The sequence below is a fragment of the Musa acuminata genome, chromosome BXJ3-1 (assembly GCF_036884655.1).
Source record: "Musa acuminata AAA Group cultivar baxijiao chromosome BXJ3-1, Cavendish_Baxijiao_AAA, whole genome shotgun sequence".
Taxonomy (NCBI): Eukaryota; Viridiplantae; Streptophyta; class Magnoliopsida; order Zingiberales; family Musaceae; genus Musa; species Musa acuminata.
The window spans coordinates 587,144-612,908 of NC_088349.1; the positions used below are offsets into that span (position 1 = coordinate 587,144).

Sequence of the window (25,765 nt, forward strand, 5' to 3'; positions counted from 1 at the left end):
TTTCTCTCTAACGCTTTAGTGATGGGAATAAGAAAAATGTGATGCTCCAGTGTGGATTTGTTGCATACCTTACTAATTAAAAAAAAATGAAATTCTCTAGGATTATCGAAAATAACCGAGATCCAAAGTAATGTCTGAAAGAGGTATGATAGATTTTTCTGTTGCTTAATATCTTAAGTGGCACCAAAAAGGGCAGTAGAAAATGAACAAAATGTTTTAAACAAGATCTAGGAAGTTAAATGGAAGCTGGCATCATTCATGTGAAACTTCATTGCCTTGTTGTCAGCGGATTTTGAAGTTGGCAGCATCCTGTATATAATTGTTCACTAACCTGCCTAGTATGTCTAGGCTGCTTGCTACATTTCAGATTTTAGCTGTGACGTCTCTGTTGTTGATTTCTCAGAATTTGTTTGTCACTGTTTCCAATATAATGCTCTTCATTGCAGAATGTGGTTTCCATTGTTTCAAACACATGGGGTAAAACTAAACATGAAGTTCCTAATCTTTTGCATTATCATCACATGAGCCCGAACCTAAATCGAATGATATTTGAACAGACAAATGGTTGAAAATTTTATTTTGCTGATTAGGGTGCATGAATGTTTCTTAATCTGGCACTTTCTTTTTTCAATACCCAGAAATCTCCGAGTCATTTACATCTTAGCTTACTGATACCAGTGGCTAAACTGTGAAGTCGTCAATTTCAACTTAATATATTTCTTTTCATTGACTAACTTCACTTAATTCACCCCTATCAGGGTAATAACAATTGTGCAGCATGGCAATAGAGTAATAATCGCGGTGGACAATATAAGTACATTTGTAGCTGATGCTGCTATTATTACTGTTCCTCGTGGCTTCCAGAATGGAAACTCTGCAATCTCTGATCTTGGTGTTGGCATAGGTAATAAGATTGCTCTTCGCTTTAGCACCATCTTTTGGCCTAACGTAAAAGCGTTAGGGTTAGTAGCTCAGGCATCTTATGCCTGTGGCTATTTTCTCAATCTCCACAAAGCCACAGGACATCCTGTTCTTGTTTACATGACTGCTGGAAGGTTTGCTTATGACATAGAAAAACTTTGTGATGAAGAAGCTGTAAACTTTGTGACGTTGCAGCTGAAGAAAATGATACCAGATGCGACAGATCCGGTTAGTTTGTTTGCTCGTATTGACCATACGGGTACTTCAATTCCTCTAAAATCAAACGTAAATAAACTTGTTGTGATCTGACAGATACAGCATCTGGTTTCGTGCTGAGGAACATATCCAGACTCCCTCGGGTCCTATTCTTGTGATCTAGTAGGGAAGCCATCCCACTTGTATGAGAAACTTTGTGCTCCTCTTTAAAATGTATCTTTTGCTGGCGAAGCAGCAAGTGCTGGTCATTCTGAATCTGTTCATAGAGCCTACACCTCTGGCATGACGGCTACTTAAGTCTGCCGAAGGCGCCTATCGGTACAGCATAGTGTATCAGATCTCTTCTCGTTTGTGGTGAGGGAGGAATTTGCAGAAGCTATCATGCTTTAGGACTTGTATCTATTTAAAAGATGTTTTAGGTACTCTAAAAACTCTTGTTTTCTCTCTACATTTCTTGGTCTGCTCAGTTTCCATGACATAATCGTGATGATCTCTTTGATGTTTGTTGATGTTGTCTATGAACTATGCCTCAAGCACATAAACATCCTTGTTTATGTTCATGCCAGTAGTAAAGAAAATTTACATAGCACTCTTTGGGTTGAGCTTTTGCTTGTTTATACAGACATATTTTGGCTCCAACCTGTGAGCTATCTAATATAATTCTGTTAATCCTGCATGAATACAAAGAATAGGGTTCATTGATTGTGTAGAAGAGACTGTGTTGCTGACCGCCTGAGCTACTAAAAGAGTGAGTGTATAGGCTATTCGAGACGAGAGAAGAGATAAGCCGCGGTTCAAAACCATAGAGCAGAACACGGTTCGCTCCTCCTCCTTGCATCTCCTGATGAGTACGTGCAGGTTTTGCTCCATTAATGGCTGGCTTTGGCTTCATCTCTCGGGGTGCCCTTCTCCAACCTGTGGAGTTCGGGGTGCTATGATTTATGAGACGAGCTCATGAAGGTGATGGAAAGGCCCGGAAACCCGCACCGGGGGATAAGCCCACCAAAGCTGGAAGAGCTCTCTCCGACGAAGACGGTGGCCCGGCCCCTGGACCAAACAACAAACACCTCTCTCTCTCTCTCTCTCTCTCTCTCTCTCTCTCTCTCTCTCTTGGTAGACATAGAGATGTTGATGATGATGCTGATTAGTCGTGGACGGAAGAACCAAAGCAGACGTACGTCTGAAGTGGGAGCTACCAATTGAAATTGAAGACAAAAAGGTTGCAAAGTAATCTACGTTTGAAGGGTACATTCTAATCGACTCTCACGCAATCACATCGTGGACCACAACAAGAACAATATCGTAGTCCTTGATCCTATGGGTATAGATAGATAGAGAGAGAGAGAGAGAGAGAGAGAGAGAGAGAGAAGAGGGCTCGTGAACCCAAGATGGGGGCCGCAAGGGTCCCCACGCGAGGATCACATGCCCACAGGCAAAGAAAGCAGTCAGTACATGCAAAAACTTGTAAGAACGTCGCATGTGAGGACGCCTCCTCCCATAGCACGTCAAATATAATAAGATGGATATGTTCCTTTCAACATGCATGCATGTCATCAATTATGTTGGAGGTTGTCTCCATGTTGGATCCATACTTGAATTTTCACCTTACCTTACTTGAATTCAAATTCTATTTACTGACTCCAATGTGTCTTTTTCTTTTTCTACTTCAAATATTATTTGAGGAGGAGGAAGAGCTGACTAACATTCCAAATACCAAATATATATATATATATATATCTCATCTTTTATAGAAAACTCAAAGATATATTTCTTTCTAAACATCCAAAATATTCGTCACTCTCGTTGAAACCTTAAAGATACACGAGATATTTATAGAGGAATCGAATTTTAATTGTCAGGTTTTTTTTTATGATGATTTTTTCTTTTACTAGAATTTATTATCCTCCTCCCAAGACACTAACCTCAAGATTCCCAAAATAATTATTAATCTCAAAATACTTAAGTTCATTAAACTTGAAAAACAAACGACCCTAATTTCATGATTTTATACCTTTGGTTATTATAGTCTTAAAAGAATAATTTTGTTAAAAACACAAACTATGATACATATCGAATTTCACGTATAAATCGACTCGAACTCGATATGACCATCATTTTCTTTTTTATAAAAATAATAATATATAAGATATTTAAATGGTCGAATCAAACCCAAATCCGAATAAAAGATTCTTAAGCATAGACTCAAACACCCTAAAAAATAAAAAACCCTCCTGATTTCTATATCATTATCACCGTCATCATTATTTTTCGTGAAAAGATAATCTTACCGAAATATATAAGGACTCAAACTATAGTACATATCTATAGTACAGGTCATATGTCATATATTGCATGTACTATGATCATGGGATCCAATGTTACAAATGCATCCGTCATCAGGTTATAGTAATCATGCAAAGAGAAAAAAAGGACATTTGATTATTGTTGTCTCTTCTCCCATGATCTCCTCCACATGACCACATACGTAAGAAAGACATTCTAAACCGGTCCTCCATATTGTTTCTTTATGTGATACCTTCTTCCTTACACTACGACACTACATACTATTTGGTGCGTATAGGAGTTTTCGAGGGAGAAACGATAAGGATGAACTTTATCGTTAAAAGAGCCCCCCTCATCGTGTTGTTTGCTACCATGGGAATTGATTCCCAACAAAGATGCCATGGGACACAAGATGGGTCCATCCGTACCAATTGGCCCCCATTAATATATTCAAGAGAGAGAGAGAGAGAGAGAGAGAGAGAGGAATGAAACCACTAAGAAGTTGAGTTGCCCCATTTGGAGATTTGGGAGTGTGTAGATGCTCTCTTTTATATTTGTCTCGATAATTCTTTTTCTTTCTTTATTTGTTTGTTCGTTTGGTTATGCCTAAACTAACTCATTTTTAAGTAGAGAAAGAAAGGCTTTTAAGTTTTTATTATAAAAATACATACATGAAACATAAAAATATATATTTTTATAGTTAGCCTTTGTCGAGCACTATCATTTGATTGTTAATTATCTTTAAAACTCTAATTATGTGAATTATCGATGTAGATTCAACTCAAATAGTATTTTTTTAATCGTATATGATTCGAATCCTTTCTCTATGGATAAAGATTTAGGAGGTATACTCGCTACTCTTTTTTAATACATTCTATTTAGAATACCCAATTGACTTGAAAGTTGAAAGAGTCTCAGTGTTATACCTCCAAAAAGTTTTTTAGAAGTTGGATACTTTTGTCAAAATTTTTACATTAATGGATTTGTTTTTTCACATGGAACAAGCAATCACTTCTGATATTAATAAATATTAAGAGATTTTTAAATATTATTTTATGCAATTTTCAATCCAACAAAAAGATGTTAATCATAGTCCATGAAGAATGAATGCTTAATAAAAATTTATAAATATAAATAATATGGATGTCACTAGGGCGGAACGGAAAGAGTGCTTCCTTGTTCTCGTGCCCGTCTCATCCTCTATCCTACGCTCTCACTTTATTTTCCAATTAGATAGGATAGGGGTGAGGACGAGGAACTCTCGTTTGAGGCGAAAAGCTTGTGACTTCTTCATATTCTTTTACATAATTATTTTAAAAAATAAAAAATATTATCAAAATTAATTAATAATCTTAAAATTTATAAATAATAATAATATTTATAAATTTTATATATCATAATAATATTAAAAACATTATTTATTATTTTTTTTAAATATATATATATATATATAATTAGTTTAATGGTTAATATTGGAATATTGAAATTATAAATATTAGATTTAATTCTAAAATTTGTATGTATATGAAAAGGATGATAACGAGTACAAAATATGTATATATAAATAAGAGCGATCTACTTGTTCTTACCTTATAATCAGACGAATAATAAAAAATATCTCATTTATTCCTTCATCCCCATGAAAACGATGCATTTAATAAATAATGTTGCTTAGACTTTGTAAAGATGGAAATGTAAACCACCTTAGTCATGGGCTCATGATGGATTCATGAATTAGTCATAGGTGTCGAGGAGGATCAAATAGACACACCATTCTTTGCCCCAAGTCCTCATTTCAAATGAGCTTCCGAGCTCAGTCAACTTTGAAGTGACATCAAAGAATTCGAACGACAATTCTCTGCCTATTGTTTATCGCTCTATCACCGACAAATTTGATGAATATTTTGTACACATTCAACTCCCGATGGCTTTCATTAGCAGCCATTAGACGAATCATGAAATTACACCAAGTGAAATGTCTTTTGTACCCATATATATATATTTATATATAGGGAGAGAGAGAGAGAGAGAGAGAGAGAACAAAAACTAATCGACATGCTTATAGAAGATCTAAGTTGGTCAAGTTAGATGGAGATTCACATCATCAACGTCACGTCAAATTATGATGTGCCGATTGCATTGCTTTGAATCATCGGATGCCTCACATTGACCATATCTTCACATAATCGATCAAAATTTGACTATGATATGAAAGATTAGACAGATTTCACGATAAGTGGTGAAAGAGTGAAGATTAAGAGTTACGTATCGAAAGAGTCGGATGATATATATTAGATTTATCTATGACTTAATGTTCACGACATGAAGTATGATGTATCATGTCATGTGAAGATATAATAAATTTAAATTTGTAGATTAAATTATTATTTTGACTCACACTCCTCATCATTAATCTTAAATTCACATCATTTTTGGATAGTTGTGGACGTCTTATCTATAATTTATTCGATTAATTTGGATTTTTAGGTTTGTAAGTTTTTGGACAAATTAATCATGTTTTCTTTATTGCATTGTCAATCTTGATTTGGTTAAATGCTAGATAGGTTAATTGCTGCTGATGAGATGACAAGATCATAACCTAAAAATTAATTATATGATTACTAATCTTAAAAAAACTTAAAACAAATAAAAAGAAAGTGCATGAGATAATGATTCTATATTTAGTTATCATACTATAATTTTCATTTTCTTTTATTAATATCCCTTCTTTTTCTTTTCTAAAGTTGCAAAATCACTTTTTTCCCTTTTCATTTTATAAATCGATTTGCTTTTTCACAAGTTTTCCTTTCCTTTTAATAATAATGATAATAAATTTAATTTTTTTTACAAAGGGTAAGTGAGGAAAGTGAGATTTGAGCTCGAAACATTACGATAAATTATCAATTAGTCAACACCGAATGAGTTTTCGAATCCTTAACCTTTGATAAAAGAATTTGATATATTATCATGAGACCCATATTTTAGATATGAATTAGGAATCTAATGTGGACTTAATATGTGGATGCCAATTATTCCAAATATGTTACAATGACACCATAAATTAAGGGTGGGGGGAAAAAATATATTTCATACATGAACATGAGAACATGATGTTTGGTGTAATTATTGACACATGTGGAGAAAATAAAATAATAAAAATAAAAAAGACAACTTTGTAAGCGAATCTTGATTCACACGAGGCACGATTCTACGAGCTAAATAATGCCAAGTATCGCCAATTGATGTGTCTTTATCTCTACGGCATCTCTATGTCCCATTGAGGCCCCACAAGAAAAGACTCTTCCTTTTTCTTCTTCTTGAGAAAACCCAAAGGCTTGATTAATGATGGAATTAACAGTTCTTTTTCTCCTTTTAGCTATTTTATTGTTGTTTTAGTAGGCCATGTCATGTAATTTTTCGATATTTAAGCTTTAAATTTTAGAGAAAAAAAAGATATTTTGTATTTCTCAATAAACGTACTTAAAAACACTAAAAGTATTTTTTTTCGATTAAACTTGTCGTAAATAGATAGTCATCATATACATTTTGGAGCATGTTTGATCGTGAAATCTGATTCTTTTTTGGTGAATGATTGTTTGAAGTTGGGGAATCGATGTATATTTATTTTTGATCTATTGAAATAAATATATTCTAACCAAAAAAAAAAAAAAATAGAACGAGAAGAACACAAGTTGGAGACAAAGGGGAGCTGTTGAGTCCTTGTCGGCACCAACTTTAGCTGCGGGATGAGCTTCTCCTGTCCTAACATTTTGATGCATGAGTTGCAGAGAGAAGAACAAATCAAGGCCCGCATTGTTCTACACTTGCCAAGCATTTCTTGCCTTTCCCCATCCAAATCTCGCTTTTCGACAAATAAAAAATGACATGGTATTAGAGCCAAAGATTCTTTCGTTACGATATATATATATATATATATATATATATATATATATTATTCGACGACTCGAAAGTAACTCTTTGAATTTGTCCAACTTTACATCTTCTAAAATTGTGTATTTCTTATTAGTATTTCTATCTAAAATACATGACAAAAAAAAAAGTACTATTTGGTTGAAAAGCATAAGAATTATTGGTCTTTTTAGTCAGATTCGATACAATAACAATAACAACAATAATAACAACATCTTAATCGTGAATTACATGGATCTTTTCTCGACATTGAACCATCTACAAATTTCATTCTTAAAACTTGATGGTCACCTCCACCTAACTTTCTCATGCGTGATATGGATGTGATGGAAGCATCCTTCATCTTTTAATCATGCTTCCACATATATTTATTTTCGTTTTGGTACCTTTCTCTGTGGCTGATCCACCATGGACGAGGGCAGCTCCTGCAGCAGAAGCTAAAGGAACACCCCATGAGGTTGACAATTTAGGAAAGAGAACCCACAAAGTAACTTTGCATCGAGACCCAAACCTATGTAGTCACTTTCTTCTTCTTGTCATCCTTCCAGCTTTGTTGCTGTTTTGCATACAGTACATGGCAGTAGCTGTGACGACAGATGTATGCCTGCCTTCTACTCGCTATCATACACACACACAGCACCAAACATTGTTGGTTTGGTGTCAGCACACAATCTCTTGCTCAGTATATTCTCCATTTTCATACTGCATGGATTTCCGTACCTTCAGTGTTACTCTCTCCTCTTATCAGGGCACCAGAAATGTTTTCCTCCTCTTCCTTCTTCTTCTTCTTCTTCTTCTTCTTCTTCTTCAGTTCAGTTTGAGAGCCTAACCCAATCGATGATGTGTTTGGTACAAGTCACTGTTGTCGGCTTTCCATGATGTGTTTTCCTAGATATGTGAGGAACTCATGCACACAGCTTATATATATATGCCTTGCAACTCCCAAGAAAGAAGGGGTTGCAACCCTGTAGCAAGGTGTTGGCATAGGCTGGTGATACTTCTCCATCAGGGAATATTTACATGTTGGGACCAGAAACATGTTCTTGCAAAATTAGGGTTTTGTAGACAGTAGTACTCCCAAGCAGCTCTAGAATTCCATTTTCTATTATCTTACAAGAAACATTTTTCTTCTTTCTTTTTTTTATATTTATGCATTGAAATGCAATCAGTCCTACAGAAAAGCTTCTCCGGAGAAGGTGTTGTTGGTAACATCCACACACTGAATTTTCCACATCTCTTTGTGGTCTTGCTAGTTATTCAACATCATATTTGCTATCAACTATTTAGGGTTTAGATTGTGACCAGATGCTCTCTCATGCGAGACTCATTCAAAGATGGAAAGAAAATATACCCCCAAAAAAAAATCTTATGTATCAATCAAGTCTAGTCAGCCATACATATGGATTCTTGTTAGATAATTGAGGGTGAGCCAATGAATCTTGTGTTAGCTATTCATTTCAATCATCCTACATTAACATGGATAGGTTTATTAGGCATGTAAGCAAGAAAGCTTTTTCCAATGATCTACATGTTTTCTTTGATTGAGAGGAGATTTGCAATAAGTGATAGCAACTGTGCTCTCTTTTAATCCTAAGTTGCAATAGTTTGAGCTTGTTTGGTAAGTTGTATACCTTGGCTTGTGGCCTCAAGATAAGTCAAAGTCAACATTAATATATAATTGTTAACATCTTAACAGGCATATATCTATCCTTCTTGCCTAACACTTGGAATTGTATTCAAGCATAGAATCTACTGGAATAAAAATTGGAAATGCTGTAAGATTTCTTTTATCTCACATCACACACACATATATATATATATATATATGCCTTCAGTTCATCACTAGAACAGTTCTTCAGCTCACACTGCAGAGTAAATGAAGTGTGGCTTGCTGCATATTCTATGCACTTGCGTATGCCAGTCTCTCTGTAGTGCATATTCTATACTGCAAATTGGAAGACAGCATATCATCTCACGCGTCAGATGCCAAGTCATCCATCATATTTCAGAGATTTCATGCACATCTTTATCTTCTTTTAGTCCAAACTTGATGTCACTTTTCCATGGATAGTTCTCGTACTCCCAACTGTGTGTTGTCTTGATTATTCTTACACTGAAGCAACACGAACCTAGCAAGCAGCAACACAGAGAGAGAGAGAGAGAGAGAGAGAGAGAGAGAGAGAGGGGGGTGGTGTGATTCAATTCAAGCGTCCTACTCCACCACCATTACAGTCGGTGATGGAGATGAGAGGACGTCACTCGAGTGTTTCCACTCACCGCCGTTGGGGTAAAAGAAGGTTGAGACGAGCGGTTGGCTTTTGTCTCGTGCCGAGAGGAAGAGACCAAATGGAGAGGGTAAGGGCTATGGGCGTCTGTGGGACCCAATCCTTGCCACATACCGACACACTTGCCTGAGCCAGACGCCATCTACAGCAGCAACACACACACACACACACACACACACACCCTCTCTCTCTCTCTCTCTCTCCTTGTCGATATAGATTATTGGTGGAGTTTTTATTTGTGGCGTAAAGAGGTGAGGAATAAGAGGAGGGAGGGAGGGAGAAAAGTGGAACAGAAAAGAATGAGAATCGAGATGAGAGAAGGAAAAGTATGACAAGTAACTCGGAGATATATCACACAGCTGAAGAAAGAATTCCCGGCTTGGCTAGCTGTGCTGCCGCCCTTTGCCTGCCGTCTCCCTTCGTTTCCTTGCGCTTTCCTCCCCTCCCAAGCTAGAGTGAGAAAGAGAAGATAGATCACATCTTCTGGGTTTGAGCCTGCTGCAGTTGTTTCTCCTCCTCTGCTGTCTTCATCTTCCTCTCTCTCTTTCTCTCAGACACTACATGTCTCTTTATGCTTTGTTTCTGAGCCAAGTGTTGGTTTACTTTGCCAGCTTTCTTTGTTCTCTAGTAGACTTGGGGGAGCAGTAGCCAAGAGATTGAGGGTCGTCTGGTGGGTGCCTGGATCCACTCCTCTTGTACCATTATTTGGGTTTTTTCTCTCATCTTCCTCTTCTTTGGTTGTTTCCTTGTCTGTAGATCTGAAGGAGGCCTGAGGTTTGAGGCGAGCTTGGCCGGATTGATTCTTAGCGGTAGACACAACAAAATCCCATTGTTCCATGTTGGGTAGTGAGTGTTCCATCTGCAGCACTGATTTGGACTGGTTACTGATCCTTCGCAGATACCAGACAAAGAAGAGCGAGCGAGACTAGCATCTGATCCGGTTTAGAAGATGAAAGCCGCTTCGTCGTCCACGCATTTCTTCGGAATCAGGGAGGATGGCCAGCACAGCCACCAACAGCCACAGCAGCCGCCGCAGCCGCCGCAGCCGCCGCCGCCACAGGAACTAACAGCGACAGCCTCGTCGGCCAATACTCCACACTCTGCTGCTCCTCCGAAGAAGAAGAGGAACCTCCCTGGAAACCCAAGCAAGTATCTAAGCCTATTCTCCTTTACATCCTTCTTGGTAGCGACGCTGACTTGATCATACCTCCGTATGATCGAGCAAGCATCTTCTGGAACATCAACGTATGCTTTCTTGCGTCCTTATCCTCTCTTTCAACTCTTAATTTCTTCAAGAAAGGTAAGAATCCATGCATGATGGATCTCAACTCGATTTGGTGACCTAGGTTTCGAGAAAAAGGTCTCCCCTCTTCCCTTTTCTTGATGTTACCAAGTCAACCCATAGTCAAAAGCATGCGTTCTCGTGCACAGCATCTCTGCGAGTGCTCACTTTCTTTAAACCTCGGCCTTTATATGCGTTCCATCATGATTACAGATCCAGATGCGGAGGTGATAGCTCTGTCGCCGAAGACGCTGATGGCCACCAACCGTTTCATCTGCGAGGTGTGCAACAAAGGGTTCCAGCGGGAGCAGAACCTGCAGCTGCACCGGCGCGGCCACAACCTGCCGTGGAAGCTGAAGCAGAAGAACCCCAACGAGGTCCGCCGCCGGGTGTACCTCTGCCCCGAGCCGACCTGCGTCCACCACGACCCGTCGCGGGCCCTCGGCGACCTCACCGGCATCAAGAAGCACTTCTGCCGCAAGCACGGCGAGAAGAAGTGGAAGTGCGACAAGTGCTCCAAGCGCTACGCCGTCCAGTCCGACTGGAAGGCGCATTCTAAGATCTGCGGCACTCGCGAGTACCGCTGCGACTGCGGCACCCTCTTCTCCAGGTACTGCCGCCTGCATGCACCCATCTCCCATCTCCTTCTGATGCACTACACCCATCCAATCCACCCATGATTGGGCTGTCATCACACTGCAGCCTGCTGCTTCACATTGCACTGGTATCAAACACACCCTCTTGTTGGTGGAGTTAGGGTTAGGGTTAGACATGTTTTCGGATTCAGAACTGCTCTCACGTGAATCACAGCCAAGCAACACACTCATCTAATTTCTCATTGAAACCAACGCCTCTCTCTCTCTCTCTCTCTCTCTCTCTCTCCGTCTCCATTGTGTTCACGTGGGGCCTTGAAGGCAAGGCCGAGCAGGATAGTTTGTTGCCTTGCGATTTGGAGATATGTGGGCAACTGGGCATCCTCTCGGCATTGCAGGTCCACACCGATTCACAAGCATTCCTTTGGGTTGTGATGCATAGCGATTGGAAACCGAGTGCTCTCTACCTGTGTTTAAATGAGTTGGTAGAGATGGTTTACTGATGATTTGTAGCTTTCATTCTTCTGGTAACATTCTTGCCTCGGAATCCATGAGGGAGTGCATGAAGTCTGGGACTTGCATTGATGCAAGAGGAGAGCTCATTCATGCATGCTCTTGTTGGTATTCGTATTCGCTGCAAAATCTCCCTCGTTGCATTGATGCAAGAGGAGAGCTCATTCATGCATGCTCTTGTTGGTATTCGTATTCGCTGCAAAATCTCCCTCGTTGCATTGATTGATGAGTCAGTCCTAATAATGGGTGGTCATACACTGACCTTTTCCAGCTTCAAGGAGGCTTCATTCTTCGGCCCTTATTTTAATGCCTCACAGGAATTGAACTCTCTTGCCTCTGTACCTTTTAATATCATGGATGGTTTGGTAAAAGAACTGACCGGCACCTGCATCGGACTTGGTGAAGAAGCTTGTCTGTATGCTTTATCAGAATAAACTTTAGATGAACATTCATAGAACCCAAGTACTAATCTTGATTCCCTTTATTTCTTGCTGAGAAAGCTCATAATCTGCGTCGCCCTCTGTTATTCTGTCAGAACACAGTGTTCTTCCGAGTATTGTTGTCTTCTTCGATTCAATGAAACTGAAATCTTGACGGGTTAATGCTCAAAATGGATGCAGGAGAGACAGCTTCATCACCCACAGAGCCTTCTGCGATGCATTGGCACAGGAAAGCGCGAGGCTTCCAGGCGGCATAAACACCATCGGCAGCCACTTGTATGGAGGCAGAGGCATGAACCTGGGGCTCCCGCAGCTCTCCTCCTTGCAGGACCAAGCTCAGCCTTCCGCCGACCTCCTCCAACTGAGGGGAAGCAGCGGCACCGGCCAGTTTGATCACCTCAACGCCGCCTCCTTCCGGCAGCCCCATCAGCTGGCCCACTCATCCCCTTTCTTCCTCGGTGGTGGGCCGAACCAAGGCTTCGGCGAACACCCGCAGTTGCTCAAGCCCTTCCACGGGATGATGCAGCTCCCAGATCTCCAAACAAACGCCAACGCCTCATCCTCCTCCTCTGCTGCTGCCGCCGCGAATCTTTTCAATCTTGGCTTCTTCTCTAACACCGGTAGCTCGAGTACCATGAACAATGGCAGCGACGCTGGCGGCCAAAGCGGCCATCTCCTGGGCCCCGACCAATTCAGCAACGCAGGTGGAGGTACTGAGGCCATGTCGCTGTTCGCTGGAGACCTAATGAGCAATCACACTGACACCACCATGTCTTCTCTGTATAACCCCTCTGTGCACGCTGAATCAGTAGTACCTCAGATGTCAGCCACCGCACTGCTTCAGAAGGCTGCCCAAATGGGTGCCACATCCAGTGGTGGCAGCGGAAGCTCGATGCTCAGAGGTCTCACCGCCTCCTTCTCCGGTGGTGGTGGTGGAGGTGGTGGAGAGATCTCCAGAACTGGCGTAGGAAACGAGAACCACTTCCAAGACATCATGAACTCGCTTGCCAACGGGAACGGCGGGGTGTTCGGTGGCTTCAACCAAGGATTGGACGGCATGGGGGAGAACAAGCTGCACCGCAACCTGTCGATGGGCGGCTTCGGAGGATCCGACAGACTCACGAGAGACTTTCTCGGGGTTGGCGGCATGATGAGAAGCATGGTGGGAGGAATTCCGCAGAGGGAACAGCACCATCTCGGCATCGACACGACGAGCTCTATGGATCACTCGGAGATGAAATCGGGATCCTCTACTCGATCCTTTGGTGGTGGAAGACTGCAGTAAGAGCCTCCGAGAGATCGATGTAGGAGAACTCAGTAGAGGTATGTAGCCAATTGAGCTTGTTAGGTGCGATAATATAGTAGGATCTATCAAGCTTTGTCTTGTAGTCGCATGCATGTATTAGTTGAAGACGACGTCTCAGTCGAGGATATCTTCCTTCCTTCCTTTCTTTCTTTCTTTGTTTCTGCTGCTGTTGACCGCTTTACTTCTTCCGTTCTTCTAATAATAAGTCTGCTCTTTTTTCTGAACATGGTAATCAAACATATCGATATGCTGCTGCATGCACCACGCGCTTGTCGACGTGGTTCTTTGTGCTCATGCATGCATGCATGCATGTGTTGAGTCAATGAGAGATGAGAGAGAGAGAGAGAGAGCTGGAGTTTGACTTGATATGGCATGCAGCTGTTACGTGAAGAATGTCTCTTATGTTTCTATATTATATTTGAGTGATATCATAACGAATCCACCAACATATATGTATGTATCTATACATACATACATGTAGAGCTCCGCATATTGGATGCGTTTTCGTCCGATATCGTTCACATGAGGCTGCCTGTGTGATCACGTGAAGAACAGTGTACTCTCACTTCACGTACTTCATTGGCACATACATACTGCAAGCTGGCTCGGCTCACATGCTTTGTACACCTGATGATTGCATAAATCTTAGATAATAATAATAATAATAATAATGTACATAATTATAGCATTGAAGAGGTGACATGGTTTCTTTTTTCTTTTTTCGCCTTGAAATAATAATAATAATGATGATGATGATGATAACATTGATGGCACATTCCTTTGGGACACTAAATCCAATGCTTAAGAATGCCTTGTGATGTTTAAAGACCAATATACAAAGAGTAATTGAGATCCTATTTAGCTTAGACGAATTATTATATTATGTTGATCCAGCTGCAAAGTAACATGAGTTTTGTCTCATGTCTTGTCCCTGTTGTGTCGAATTACGTGGTATGAAGCATTTATTTACTGACATCTACGCATGCATCGAAGGTCACTACAGAGTTTGGCTGGCTCCCGTTTTGAGATGGGAGACTGCAGATTGAGATCCAGCCAGAAAAATCTACGTACGAGCTTTGTTATCTCGGAGAAATTAGACCACGTAGAGCGTCGATGTGAAGTTTTAATCTTACTTCTGTTGGCTCGATGGGAGTTCACATAATAAGGCCATAGTGATTGATGTAAACCATATAAATGATTCTTACAACATAGAATTTACATTGATAGGTCTTGTGATTGTAATCCAACATGTGGAGAGTAATCGTCATGGATTTAAAAGATTAACATACCTTGTGAATGTAATCCAACAGCATCGAACTACAGAGTTCTATAAAAGATTAACATGCTCGAGCATTTTGAAGGCATTAATTGTGTGAAGCTGAACTTTACTGGAAAAATGAAGATTAAGGAATACGAACGATTCAATTTTCTCATCTTAACTCCAATCATGGCTTCTTTCATCTACAAAGAGAAAGGATTTGCTAAACAAGTTTCATGTCTGCCAAAGATATCTGAGTTGTGTACATCGGTTACAGGTCATCATCATGCGGGACGATCAATGTCCCTTTGACCAAGATACTGCAAAGAACAAACATTGGCAACAGTCGAGTTCCAAGAAATGGGAGACGCCACGGTGACACAGATGGATCGGCTCAACAGTAGAACATGACTTTCTTGATGTTTTCTTTCAAGGCCGGAAGGGGTCTAACTGGTGCACCACCACCCAAGAGGTGACCGCCGCGTTGAGCACGTCCAACTGCCCCACTTGCCATCGAACCATTGTCCGACGTCTCTGGTTCCATATAAAATCGTGCTCGGAATGCAGCCAGATGCGCATAGTATGCAGGTGGCACTGTCAAAACCATGAAATAGTTTCGTTTGGGGTTTCATTTGTCCAAATAGTGTAAGTTGATGAAAAGTTCTCAAGTATCACTTCGTAAGATGTGTGAGAGAGAGTGAGAGAGAGAGAGAGAGAGAGACGGCATACCTATAGACACGGATCGCGTGCACCTTGCGTAGCTGCAAAAACATTAGTATGTCTTTAATAGACAGGGCGATGATAGCAGCTCGCAAGAACGAACAAAAAGAAAAGAAAATCTTACGTGTAACAAAGGTTGTTGGTCAGTGTTTGTAGTGTATCAGCTGTGAATTTGTTCTCGTCCCACAAGACATGGTAGTGAGCAGGTCGGCTTGTGCCCTTTTATGTGCACCATGACAAGATCAAATATAATTACCAAGCATATCTTTTATTTTCAAAAAATGTGTGCTTTCAACAAAGAGGAATAGGGAAAGGAAGTTTACCTGGATGCCAGCATGACTGCACAAGTAAAAGTCAAACTCAGTAGGGTGACAGATCTTAGAGTCAACCACAGTACCTACAAATTCCAACATCGAACCAGCTCACGGTTAATTTTTGACATCCAAGAATGATGTGTTATCATGCAGGACTCTTATTATATGCATCTAGCATTCGAGAAAACTAACCGGGCAGAATATTTTCGTTCTTGTCAAATGAACGCTGATCCTTGTGGTTACTTGCAAACAATCTAGTGTGATGACGTTTTTGAACCACTATGAAAGTTACAGGTGGCTGATAATTTGGTTCGAGTGAGGCGCATGCCTGAAGAATATTGAAGTGAAAGAAATATAAAATCGAAAACATTTGATTAAAGACTGAGTCAATAAACAAGTAAAGGTTGAAAATCTGAACATGGCAAAGACCAATCATTGTACCTTTCTGATTGCATCAAGTTCGTAAAGTAAAACTTGATAAAATTGCCCCTCGCTAACTCCATCCCTGCATCGAGACTCGAGAGACCATCATTAATCTTCACCAAAGGAAATTAATCAACCCAAACAACTCTCTGTGGTTATACCTATAAAATATTATTCGCTGCGGCTTTTGTCCAGTGGCTCTTTTGAAAGAAATAAGAAGTTCCCTGCAAATTTGGCGAAGTCAGATGGATTTCTTGGTGCAAAGATAAAGCAAAAATGGTTACATTCAGCTAGTTCTCAATGGTGAGAAATGACCATAAACATACTTTATCATTCCACCAGTTACTGTTCCACGCTGAGGATCTTGCCAGACTTTAAATAGATCTTGTATCAACTCCTGGCGATGGGCCTGAGCAGAAACCAAACCAGCATACTTTGTTATCTCTGGCCAGTCTTGAGAAGCAACGACCTGAAAAAAAGATAGATTAGGCATCTATCAAAGTCAAAATCACAGCCTAAAGAAGAAGAATGTTATTTATCATTCACATTAGGAATATCTCACAGCCGCAATAGAGGGGCTCGTATCTTCCCCAGGATGAGGATGTGTTACGTCAGCACCAAATATAATTGTAGGTCGGTCACTAACTAATGGTATGCGCCCACTCAAGGCATCCACAAGAACTGTATTTCTTCCCCCAACCTGTCCGATTTAACGCTCTTATCAAGCTCAAAAAAAAAGAGAGAAAATGAAAACGGATCAATTTTCATAGTCTTAACCAACCTTCACATTTATCTTGAGAGCAACATTAGCGAGGTACTGCTGCTTGTTCATTCTGGAAACATGTTTAGTCAAGCAGCACTGTGAAATCAGTCCAAGCTCTGTCTCACATATCCGCTTTAGATCACCTACATAAATAAATGATAACAGTTTCTAGGAGGGACCAAAGGAAAAGTAAAGTTAAAGAGCTCAAGCATAATGGAATTAAATACTGATAGTGAGCAAGCATTCAGGCATCATAGGCAGAAAAATATGAGGAATTGCATGCTTAAGAGGAATCGCACCATAAAGAGAACCATTATTATCAGGCAAGATCACAATAAGCAAATCAAGTTCTTTTCCCTGGGGTTGTAGTATTCTCCTTGCATCATGACAGAGTGCTTTTAAAGCTCGAACCACTTGGTCTGGCCTTGCACTTAACGGATGAAGCACTGGTTCAAGTGAAAATACCTGCAATAGTTAAGAGTCACATTGTTATGCTAACGTAATATCAGAATCAATGGAACAAGATAAATCATGCACAAATTAAGGAAAAAAAAAGATAAAACACCGTACCATTCCAGATGTCTGGCACATCAGTGCAAGCTCATGACAGAAGTCACGAGCAACACTTTCTTGGACATTCCGTGCAAAATTGATGCAAGTCCAGTTGTTTACTATTCCACCATTCACCACTTTCTATATGTTAAACAAAATGGAAGATGACACGATAATGAGAAGATATCAGGGAAGTACCATAGTATGCTCAAATCGCTCGATGATAGTTTTTATAACTGCAGTGACACATAACACATTGCAAAACTATAAATGCAGCATGAGATCATTCGTTGAAGTGAACAAACCATCAAAAGATGAAAAGTTTTCAGTACAGCAGTGGTAATAATGGATTATGGATGAGCAATTAGAGGCATGAGAGTGAGGATGAGCCTTATAAGAATAACTTAAATTTTGGATAAAGAAACTTTTAAGTACAACCAACTGAAACAAAATCCAAGATAGAAATTCATGGGAATGTGAGATGTACAAAATAGTACAACTCAATATGGTTTGCAAAATTATTCAGTGCTGCATGGGCACAAATCTCACTCTGGTCTCTGATTACACTTTGATTGTTGATAAGCACAAATATAGCATGCACCCTGAGATGGTAAGATGACTTTGTATTTTATACAATGACATTAAAATAAATTGCTCTTCCAGGTGGTGGGCAACATTTCCAAGCATATTCAGCAAAATCCCTTTTGATTATGTTAGTAACTACTTCAATAGCAGATAATATTGTAAATCCAACTTTCCAAACACTCAATATGATTATTACTATGTTTCAACACAATAACATATTCTTGAAACCACTTGAAGCAGACTGCAAGAGTGCAGCCTGAATTGGGTGCGGTGCTAACAACACAATTTGGAAAATTGTTTACATTTCACATTACTGACTTGAAGCTCCACTCAGCCTACAGTGTGCTTCTAATAAGAATTGACGAATGTGAGATCACTCAAGACATCACTTCCAAGCAAAAACAATTTGGAAAATTGTTTACATTTCACATTACTGACTTGAAACTCCACTCAGCCTACAGTGTGCTTCTAATAAGAATTGACGCATGTGAGATCACTCAAGACATCACTTCCAAGCAAAAACATTATATTACGGAAATCCTACAGTGTCGTAGTCAATCAAGAAGACAGTTGTTTGCACTTCATATTACACAATCACTAAAAAACTGCTGAAAACACCATCAAGAACTACTATCCTAATCAAATCTATAAGCCAGCCACTAAAAGAGCAGGACAAGACAGCAATGGGAAGAAAATGACAATAGGCCTATAGGAGTTGATGACCTCAGCAATCTTTGCCTGAGTGCCATTATCTCCATTCTCCACAATCTAATTTAATCAAGTACAATCAAATGGGGCTCTTCCACTCCTTTTCCCGTGAAGGCTGTGTAGATAATTCCTACCATCAGGTTCCATAAACCTAAGTTCCTTAAGCATAATTGATAAAATTGGATAAGCTTAAGCTTCAATATTGTACACAGATCCAAAACACATCAAGAGTTTATTGAATCCACAGCCACTTTGACACGGACACGGTGGTGATAATAGCTAAAGATAACCAAGTTTTCACTTGAGCATGGTCCCTAATTCGAGACAAAGATTACCCATCAGAGATATGCCCAGTGAGTAGCATAATTTGATCCAGATGTTTTACAATAGGTTATTTGGCAGTCCAGCTCAAATTTTTGTGACACAAATAAAAATTTTGATGTGTACAAGTTTGAGAAAAATTCAACATAAAGCTCGAGCCGAAGCATAAAAAGACAACCTATTTATGATACCAAAAGTGCATTTTCACAAAGTTATCATGATAACTAAAATAAATACTTTTAATGTCTCGGGTGGTACCTTATTCATCATATTCCACTGGCCGATTCTTGGCAAGCAGTCCCTCTCTCTGCCATTGTCATGGTATTTAAGCTGCAAAAGCAAAAGTCCAGATCAATGATACTGCAGCATATCCAATGTTTTTACTTATGAAAGCAACAACAATATCAAAATAAAATTGATCTCTGCTTACGTACCCATGGTGCAGGTAAAACACGTGCCTCAACTGATGCTAGTCTATCACTGATTTTGATACCAAATTCTCTGGCATAAGGGTCTTCATGGTAAGCATTGTGATGAACCGTCTGAAGAGCAAAATAAATATATTAGGAAGATAGACCTGCATCGAAACAAACTAATGGTTGTGTTTCATTGATCCAGTCAGTAGTTCAAGTGAATCCACCTAACTGGAGATCATCAGATTGTACCTTCTTCCAATCCCACATGAGGATTACTTCTACTCAAACAAAGGCATAACTGGACATGCAATCCATAATTTTAAACTGTCTTGATAGCATGAATTACAGCAAATTTTGTAGATTCAAAGACAACTAAAAAGTAGAGAGAGCAAACAAGAACTTGCTGCAATAGTTGACAGTCAAAACACCATATGCATTCTTTCTCCTGCGACTAGAACTGAGAACAAAAAAGACAAATTTTCTAAAAAGAGAGCAGAGATACTAGGACATGTGAAGGAAACAAAAACTTGACTCGTGAGGTGTCTTTGCCACATGGATTATGAAATTTTATACTTCACATGCAGGACTCTAAATTTCCCCATAACCTATTTCAAGATTCAAAAATTGGCAAGTCAAACATCTCAAAATTCTAACTTTCCATTGCTTAGGCATTGTATAAAAGGATTTTAAAAGGTTTATGAGGACCTTCGTTAACATTTTTCATATCCACCATGATCCTTTTAACACCTTATCATCTCAATTCTGACATAATCATGCATGAAGTAGAAACAAACTGGCAGTAGATACTCTATTGAAAAATAGAAATAAACAAAAAAAAAGCCTGCCGATTGTTTCCATCATAAGGCTGGGATATAAAATTGACATCACAACAATAATCCATAATTGAATGGTTATCTCACTTGTAAGGAAGAATCAACTCAATGCATGAACTAAAAAACAAGGATACAGAAGATTCAACAACTAAAACTGCCAAAAACCTTAAAAAGGGATCCCTGACAGGATCAGAGACTATTAATTAATGAGGTTGAGCCAAATATACCTGCAAAATGTCAAGCGCTCGATCGTGAGGACGCTGGCATGTCACCTTCAGAAGAGCAGTTATTTGTTTCTCATTCAATCTTTTGGAATATCTCTGTCCTTCCACAATCTTGCAGACCTAAGATCATATAAAAAAATCAGAACATGTATTCTTCATTATGAGGTCCTAACTGCTTTTGTAGTCATAAACCTAGAAAAGGGAACTCAAACAAGTACTTCAGGATCCATAAAACAGATAATGATATAGGTGACCTCACCTCCAAAGGCAAATAGTTTGACCTCTGCTGGCTGCCAACTTGTAGACAAGGCAAATTGGTGTGTTTGATAGTAAAACCGTATGTTTCTTGAAAATATTCCACTACAAATTTCATCGTTCCTCTTTCATCAACTGGGAAACTAATATTCCAAATTTTAATGTACCAAAATCATGTTAGCATCAAGAACCATAGTAGTAAAATAAAAAGAAAATCAATAGATTAAAAAATTAGTAGACACATACGTCAGCTCCCTAGTTGCTTGAGATGTTAAACCAGATATGCGATACTTTCTGCGCATATTCCCACGATGGGTGACCTCAACCTTTACTCCTCTAAGAGCCTTCTTGATCTAGAGTACATGTATATACACATACATATATATGAGATAGAACACCCACATGATGAAACAAAAATGCCATGCGGTTCTTCACACCTATCCATGTGAATATATAACAGAAAGGTGACAGCTTTCTCTTATATTTTCTAAAGTAAAACTAACCATGTAGAAGTTTACAGAACATTGGAAAGAGCAAACTCAAATTAGATTACAAATACAAAGAAACAAACAAAAGAGATTTTCAAAATAATAGTAAGGGAAAGACATGTGATGAGAATAAACAAGATAGTAGAAATATACCTTCACTCGATCAGCATCAGAGAGCTGTCTTGCTCGAACATCCCTATTTATGAGTTGGGTGACAAAGTCAATGACAGGCAGGGGCTCAATGAAGGCGGAAGAAGACATGTCTGCACAAAGAGAGAATTTTAGCATATACACACAACATGAGTCATGTGACCCTCCCATTTGACATCAAGCTGAAATCCAAGTCTTGTTTTGAAGGAAAAAAAAATAAACACTAAAATCCAGGTTACTTCTAACGAAATAAAATTTGTTGATTTTCTCCAGTTTGTTTAGCTGCAATTCCGTTGGTTTGTCTAACGAAGGTACCACCATCTAAAAACCAAAAAGGATCTAGAGTGGCAGCCATAAAACAGAGGGAGATATAGAGATGTCACTACCAATGTTTAGTGAGAGTCCCATTTGTGTTGGGCGAATACTCTGATAAAAGCCCCGCCAGCTTTCTAATCCATCCCCAAGTGGTTGCCTTCTCCCCAGATCAGGTGAATAGAAGGACCGACCAACAGGAAAATACCTACACAGAATCAAAGGAGATAATGCTCAGATAAAATTTGACAAAACAAATAAAAAATAGCTCAGCATACAGATATTAGCTGTTACCTTGTGGTAGGGCGTTCACGTAGCACAATGTCTAGAACTTGTAGAGCTTCCTGGGGAGCATCGGCCTGTCGCCCAGATAAAAACATTTCAAGGTGGTGGAGATCCACACGGGCAGCAAACTTTATAACAACTTTAAATGGCCTCTGCTTCCTGCGGGACAGGTATACACATCAAGAATTTCATTTGCAGAAAAATGAAATCAATATATTATTGCACCACAAAAAGGTACAGATCTCCACCTAATGGACCTTTCTGTCCCTAACCTTTCTTTGCCTGAACCATCATCTTCATCAACTAGGATTATTTGAAACTCTCTAAAAGTGAAGGGAAGAGGCCCAGCAGTGTAGAGACTCTTCCTGCCATCATAGACTGGAAGCCGTCCTCCTAAACAAGACTTTCTATGCTGTCTGACTAGCTGTTCCATCACAGCACGATTGACACCACGTGATATAACTTCCGGAGTGATTGACACCTGTGATCAAGTATATGTAACAAATATAGTGAGATAATAAGATACATAGGAAATGCACATGAATTTGAAGCACTTCTGAGAGATGAGACTAACATCATATTGATGAAGGTCTTTATCAGGTAATTCAGCTACGAAATGATTTGCCTTCACCACACATTTAACCCCACAGCTTCCTTTCCCAGGCCGTAATGGAAACCTCAAAGACTTGCTAGATGGAGCTACAGGAATCACAGTTTGTATTGCTTGAGTAGTAGCTCCATCCTCAACAAAGCATTGCTGAAATTTTTCAGTAGAGGAATCCTCTGAATGCCATGATGAACTAGCTTGTGATGATGCTTGGTGCAGATCGGGAGCTGGTAGCCTCAATGGACCTGCAGCTGAGGGGTCAGCCACATGTCCACTTGACAAACTGGCACCGCCTCGGTGTCCATATTGTTGCTGAGGTGGCAATCCTCTTCTTCGTAGAAGCAAACCTAGGCCATCATATCCTGGAGATGGTCCACATGGCTGCTGCGGTACTGAAGCCCCATGGGGCTGTTCGCTTCCTCTCCGACGATGATAACTCCCAAAACCATGACCTTGCTGGGAATGCTGAGGGTTGGCTGGACCCCAATCACGTCCTGAACCACGGACCCGTTGTTGTGAAGCAGTAGCCCTTTCAGGCAGATGCTGGCGAAAAACTCGCCCACTTCCACCACTGGTCTCGTGGAAAATTGAACTATCCCCAGCATCAGGAAGTTCAATTCTGTGATTCCTTACCATGTTGCCAACTGCATAAAAATGTGAAGTACAAAACTTAATTTAAAATTCAGAGAAAGAAATAGAATAAAGAAATCTTGCAGCCAACAAATTATGAACAATCAAGGAGGAATCATCTATACTTACTCATTTATCCATCATAACTTAGAATATATAAGCAGAAAAATTCCTTTAATTTGCTTCTCAGAATAAGAAACATACAAAAATTTGCAGTATAAAATAGTGAATGTGAGAGCCAAACTGAAGCATATCCCAGAACATACCCATAGAACAATTCCACGGTATAGAATCTGATAATGCATTGTTAAAAAATATTGAGCAACAACAAGAAACAATTATGTCGATAGGCAAACACGATATTATCAAAATCAGTGAAGGACCAACATCATCTCGACACAGTGCTTCCAAACGTGGAGATCAAATGTTTATGCTCAAATACTATGTCATAAGATTTACAAAATAAAACAGCAGATCGAACAAGAAAAGTCTTCTATTCAAAGAAATCTTGAGTACCCAAAAAATCATATTTCATGAACCATAGATATCTTTACGCTAGGTGAAGATATTATAAGATTTGTAAAAGAATTGTGAATCAAACCACACTATGCTTGCAGCAAAATGACATAACGACATTGCTGATAAAATAGTAGCAAAATCCATGAACAAAATGATTTTTTTTCCATTGTCAATGTACCTTGATCGTATAAAGGTCAACTCAGTTAGCTTAAATACAATTATGGATTATGTAATTCACAGTTCGAAAAGGGGAAATAATAAACTATGACTTAAGGACAATCATTAACCAGCTCTAAAATCAAGAAAGACTCCCAAGTTGAAACTATTAATCAAGCACGAACCGGCAACACTACTAGAACATATGCAAACTACTCCGTGAATGGAAAAAAGGAACGAAGAGCAACCAAAAATACATCTATAGAGCACGCTAGACAAACTTCAGAAAACGCCACGATTATATTCCAGTTATTACACTTAAAACTGAGAACGGTATCGGGAACAATCTATACTACAACTAAAACAAGCCAACGATCAACTCAAGGAACCACAAATCATGTTGAGAAGGAAGTATAAGATCGTCGATCCATGACAGGGAAACGATTCACTGCAACTATTAGGTAATAAATCCTCGAAATCATGAACAAAAACGTGGAATGGAAGTCGGCAGCTACGAGAGAAGAACCCCACAGATCGGTTGCCTCTGAAGCCAAAACCCAAAGTCACAAGGCAAACATAGACAGAGCACAGTACACGATCGTGCTCTAAAGATCTTAGTACTAAAGCTTTAAGAACCACCATGAAGGAGTTCGATCTCGGATCCTTAACACCCGAACTAACGACACCACCGAAGATCGATACCCAGAACCAAAAGATGACCGCAGCGATCGAACAAAAAGCAAGAAAACCTCACGAATTTGGTACTACATGCAGCGACATCAAGGGAAGCAACCACGTAACAGACCGAATCATTCGGGTCTCGAGGGGAATCGACGAGGAATACGGGAGGGGGGCTGCGAAACCCGCCTTACCGTGATCGGAAAACCGGTTGATCGGTCGGGAATCCGCTTGTCGCCTCGGGAAGCCCTCCTCTCTCCCTTTGTTCTCTACTGAGAGCCGGAGGAGTGGGTAAAAGCAGAGACGGGAGTAAAGAACAGGAGGAACTCGCACGCCTACAGACGAGATAACGCAGGCGATGAGTCGAGGAACTCGGTTGGACCCGGTATTTAAAGCCACGTCGGGGCGAGTCGGGGACCGAGTTGCACGGTGCGGTGTTGGTGACGGCGCGACGTCAGCCACGTTTCAGCTTTCAGGTGAATTTTTCTTGCGGGTCCCTCGGTGGCCCCGAAATTTCAACGAGTGTGGTTGGGCGACGCTACAGCCCGCTGCATGCACCGCTACTTGTGATCGGAGGGCTTCCTCTTCTGTCAAATCCATCCATTTCTTCCTACGTGTCACCCACATGGGAAACGTCAGTGGGCCACGTGGACGCAGGAGCGAAAACGGCGGGCCGTTGTCAGAGACCGGGAGTCTTCCGAGACTCACCTCACGGTTCGACACGTGGTTCAAAATCTGGGGCCCAGCGCTCACTCGCAAATGCAAACGAGACGTGGCGAAGATATATTGGTCCGTTTCG

The 25,765-nt window shown here is 40.0% G+C and overlaps 2 protein-coding genes and 1 pseudogene across 6 annotated transcripts; 2 read left to right on the forward strand and 1 right to left on the reverse strand.

Moving 5' to 3' along the window:
* Positions 1-472: 472 nt before the first annotated feature.
* Positions 473-1,640, forward strand: LOC135628283 (polyamine oxidase 5-like; annotated as a pseudogene).
* An 8,227-nt stretch (positions 1,641-9,867) lies between these two features.
* On the forward strand, positions 9,868-13,993 carry LOC135629426 (protein indeterminate-domain 5, chloroplastic-like). 4 transcript variants are annotated; one of them, XM_065136753.1, is made up of 6 exons: positions 9,868-10,158; positions 10,247-10,305; positions 10,392-10,444; positions 10,534-10,780; positions 11,131-11,527; positions 12,644-13,993. In XM_065136753.1, exons 4-6 carry the CDS (start codon positions 10,585-10,587, stop codon positions 13,746-13,748), a joined length of 1,698 nt encoding a protein of 565 aa, XP_064992825.1. In that variant the 5' UTR covers positions 9,868-10,158; positions 10,247-10,305; positions 10,392-10,444; positions 10,534-10,584; the 3' UTR covers positions 13,749-13,993. The 4 variants fall into 4 exon arrangements, with proteins under 4 accessions (XP_064992825.1, XP_064992823.1, XP_064992821.1 ...); XM_065136751.1 differs by having other exon boundaries at positions 9,868-10,138; XM_065136749.1 differs by having other exon boundaries at positions 9,868-10,122.
* Positions 13,994-15,246: 1,253 nt separating this feature from the next.
* On the reverse strand, positions 15,247-25,311 carry LOC135629733 (protein argonaute 1A-like). 2 transcript variants are annotated; one of them, XM_065137607.1, is made up of 23 exons: positions 25,161-25,311; positions 22,951-23,627; positions 22,649-22,857; positions 22,386-22,535; positions 22,166-22,299; positions 21,783-21,892; positions 21,388-21,494; positions 21,146-21,284; positions 20,890-21,006; positions 19,848-19,955; positions 19,672-19,743; positions 17,818-17,940; positions 17,547-17,712; positions 17,266-17,390; positions 17,047-17,184; positions 16,811-16,953; positions 16,646-16,708; positions 16,503-16,566; positions 16,254-16,389; positions 16,071-16,144; positions 15,872-15,966; positions 15,757-15,788; positions 15,247-15,621 (listed from the first exon to the last, which is right to left on the reverse strand). In XM_065137607.1, the coding sequence occupies exons 2-23, from the start codon at positions 23,617-23,619 to the stop codon at positions 15,422-15,424; spliced, it is 3,174 nt and encodes a 1,057-aa protein (XP_064993679.1). In that variant the 5' UTR covers positions 23,620-23,627; positions 25,161-25,311; the 3' UTR covers positions 15,247-15,421. The 2 variants fall into 2 exon arrangements, with proteins under 2 accessions (XP_064993679.1, XP_064993678.1); XM_065137606.1 differs by having other exon boundaries at positions 22,625-22,857.
* Positions 25,312-25,765: the final 454 nt, after the last annotated feature.

Bases quoted from the DNA above. Each gene is read 5' to 3' on its own strand.
- LOC135629426 (XM_065136753.1), top strand. From the start codon at position 10,585: ATGAAAGCCGCTTCGTCGTCCACGCATTTCTTCGGAATCAGGGAGGAT. The intron at 10,781-11,130 runs GCAAGTATCTAA...TCATGATTACAG, and splicing joins GAACCTCCCTGGAAACCCAA to ATCCAGATGCGGAGGTGATA. The intron at 11,528-12,643 runs GTACTGCCGCCT...AAATGGATGCAG, and splicing joins TGCGGCACCCTCTTCTCCAG to GAGAGACAGCTTCATCACCC.
- LOC135629733 (XM_065137606.1), bottom strand. From the start codon at position 23,619: ATGGTAAGGAATCACAGAATTGAACTTCCTGATGCTGGGGATAGTTCA. The intron at 22,858-22,950 runs GTTAGTCTCATC...ACTTGATCACAG, and splicing joins AAGACCTTCATCAATATGAT to GTGTCAATCACTCCGGAAGT. The intron at 16,145-16,253 runs GTTAGTTTTCTC...TGGAATTTGTAG, and splicing joins GAACGAAAATATTCTGCCCG to GTACTGTGGTTGACTCTAAG.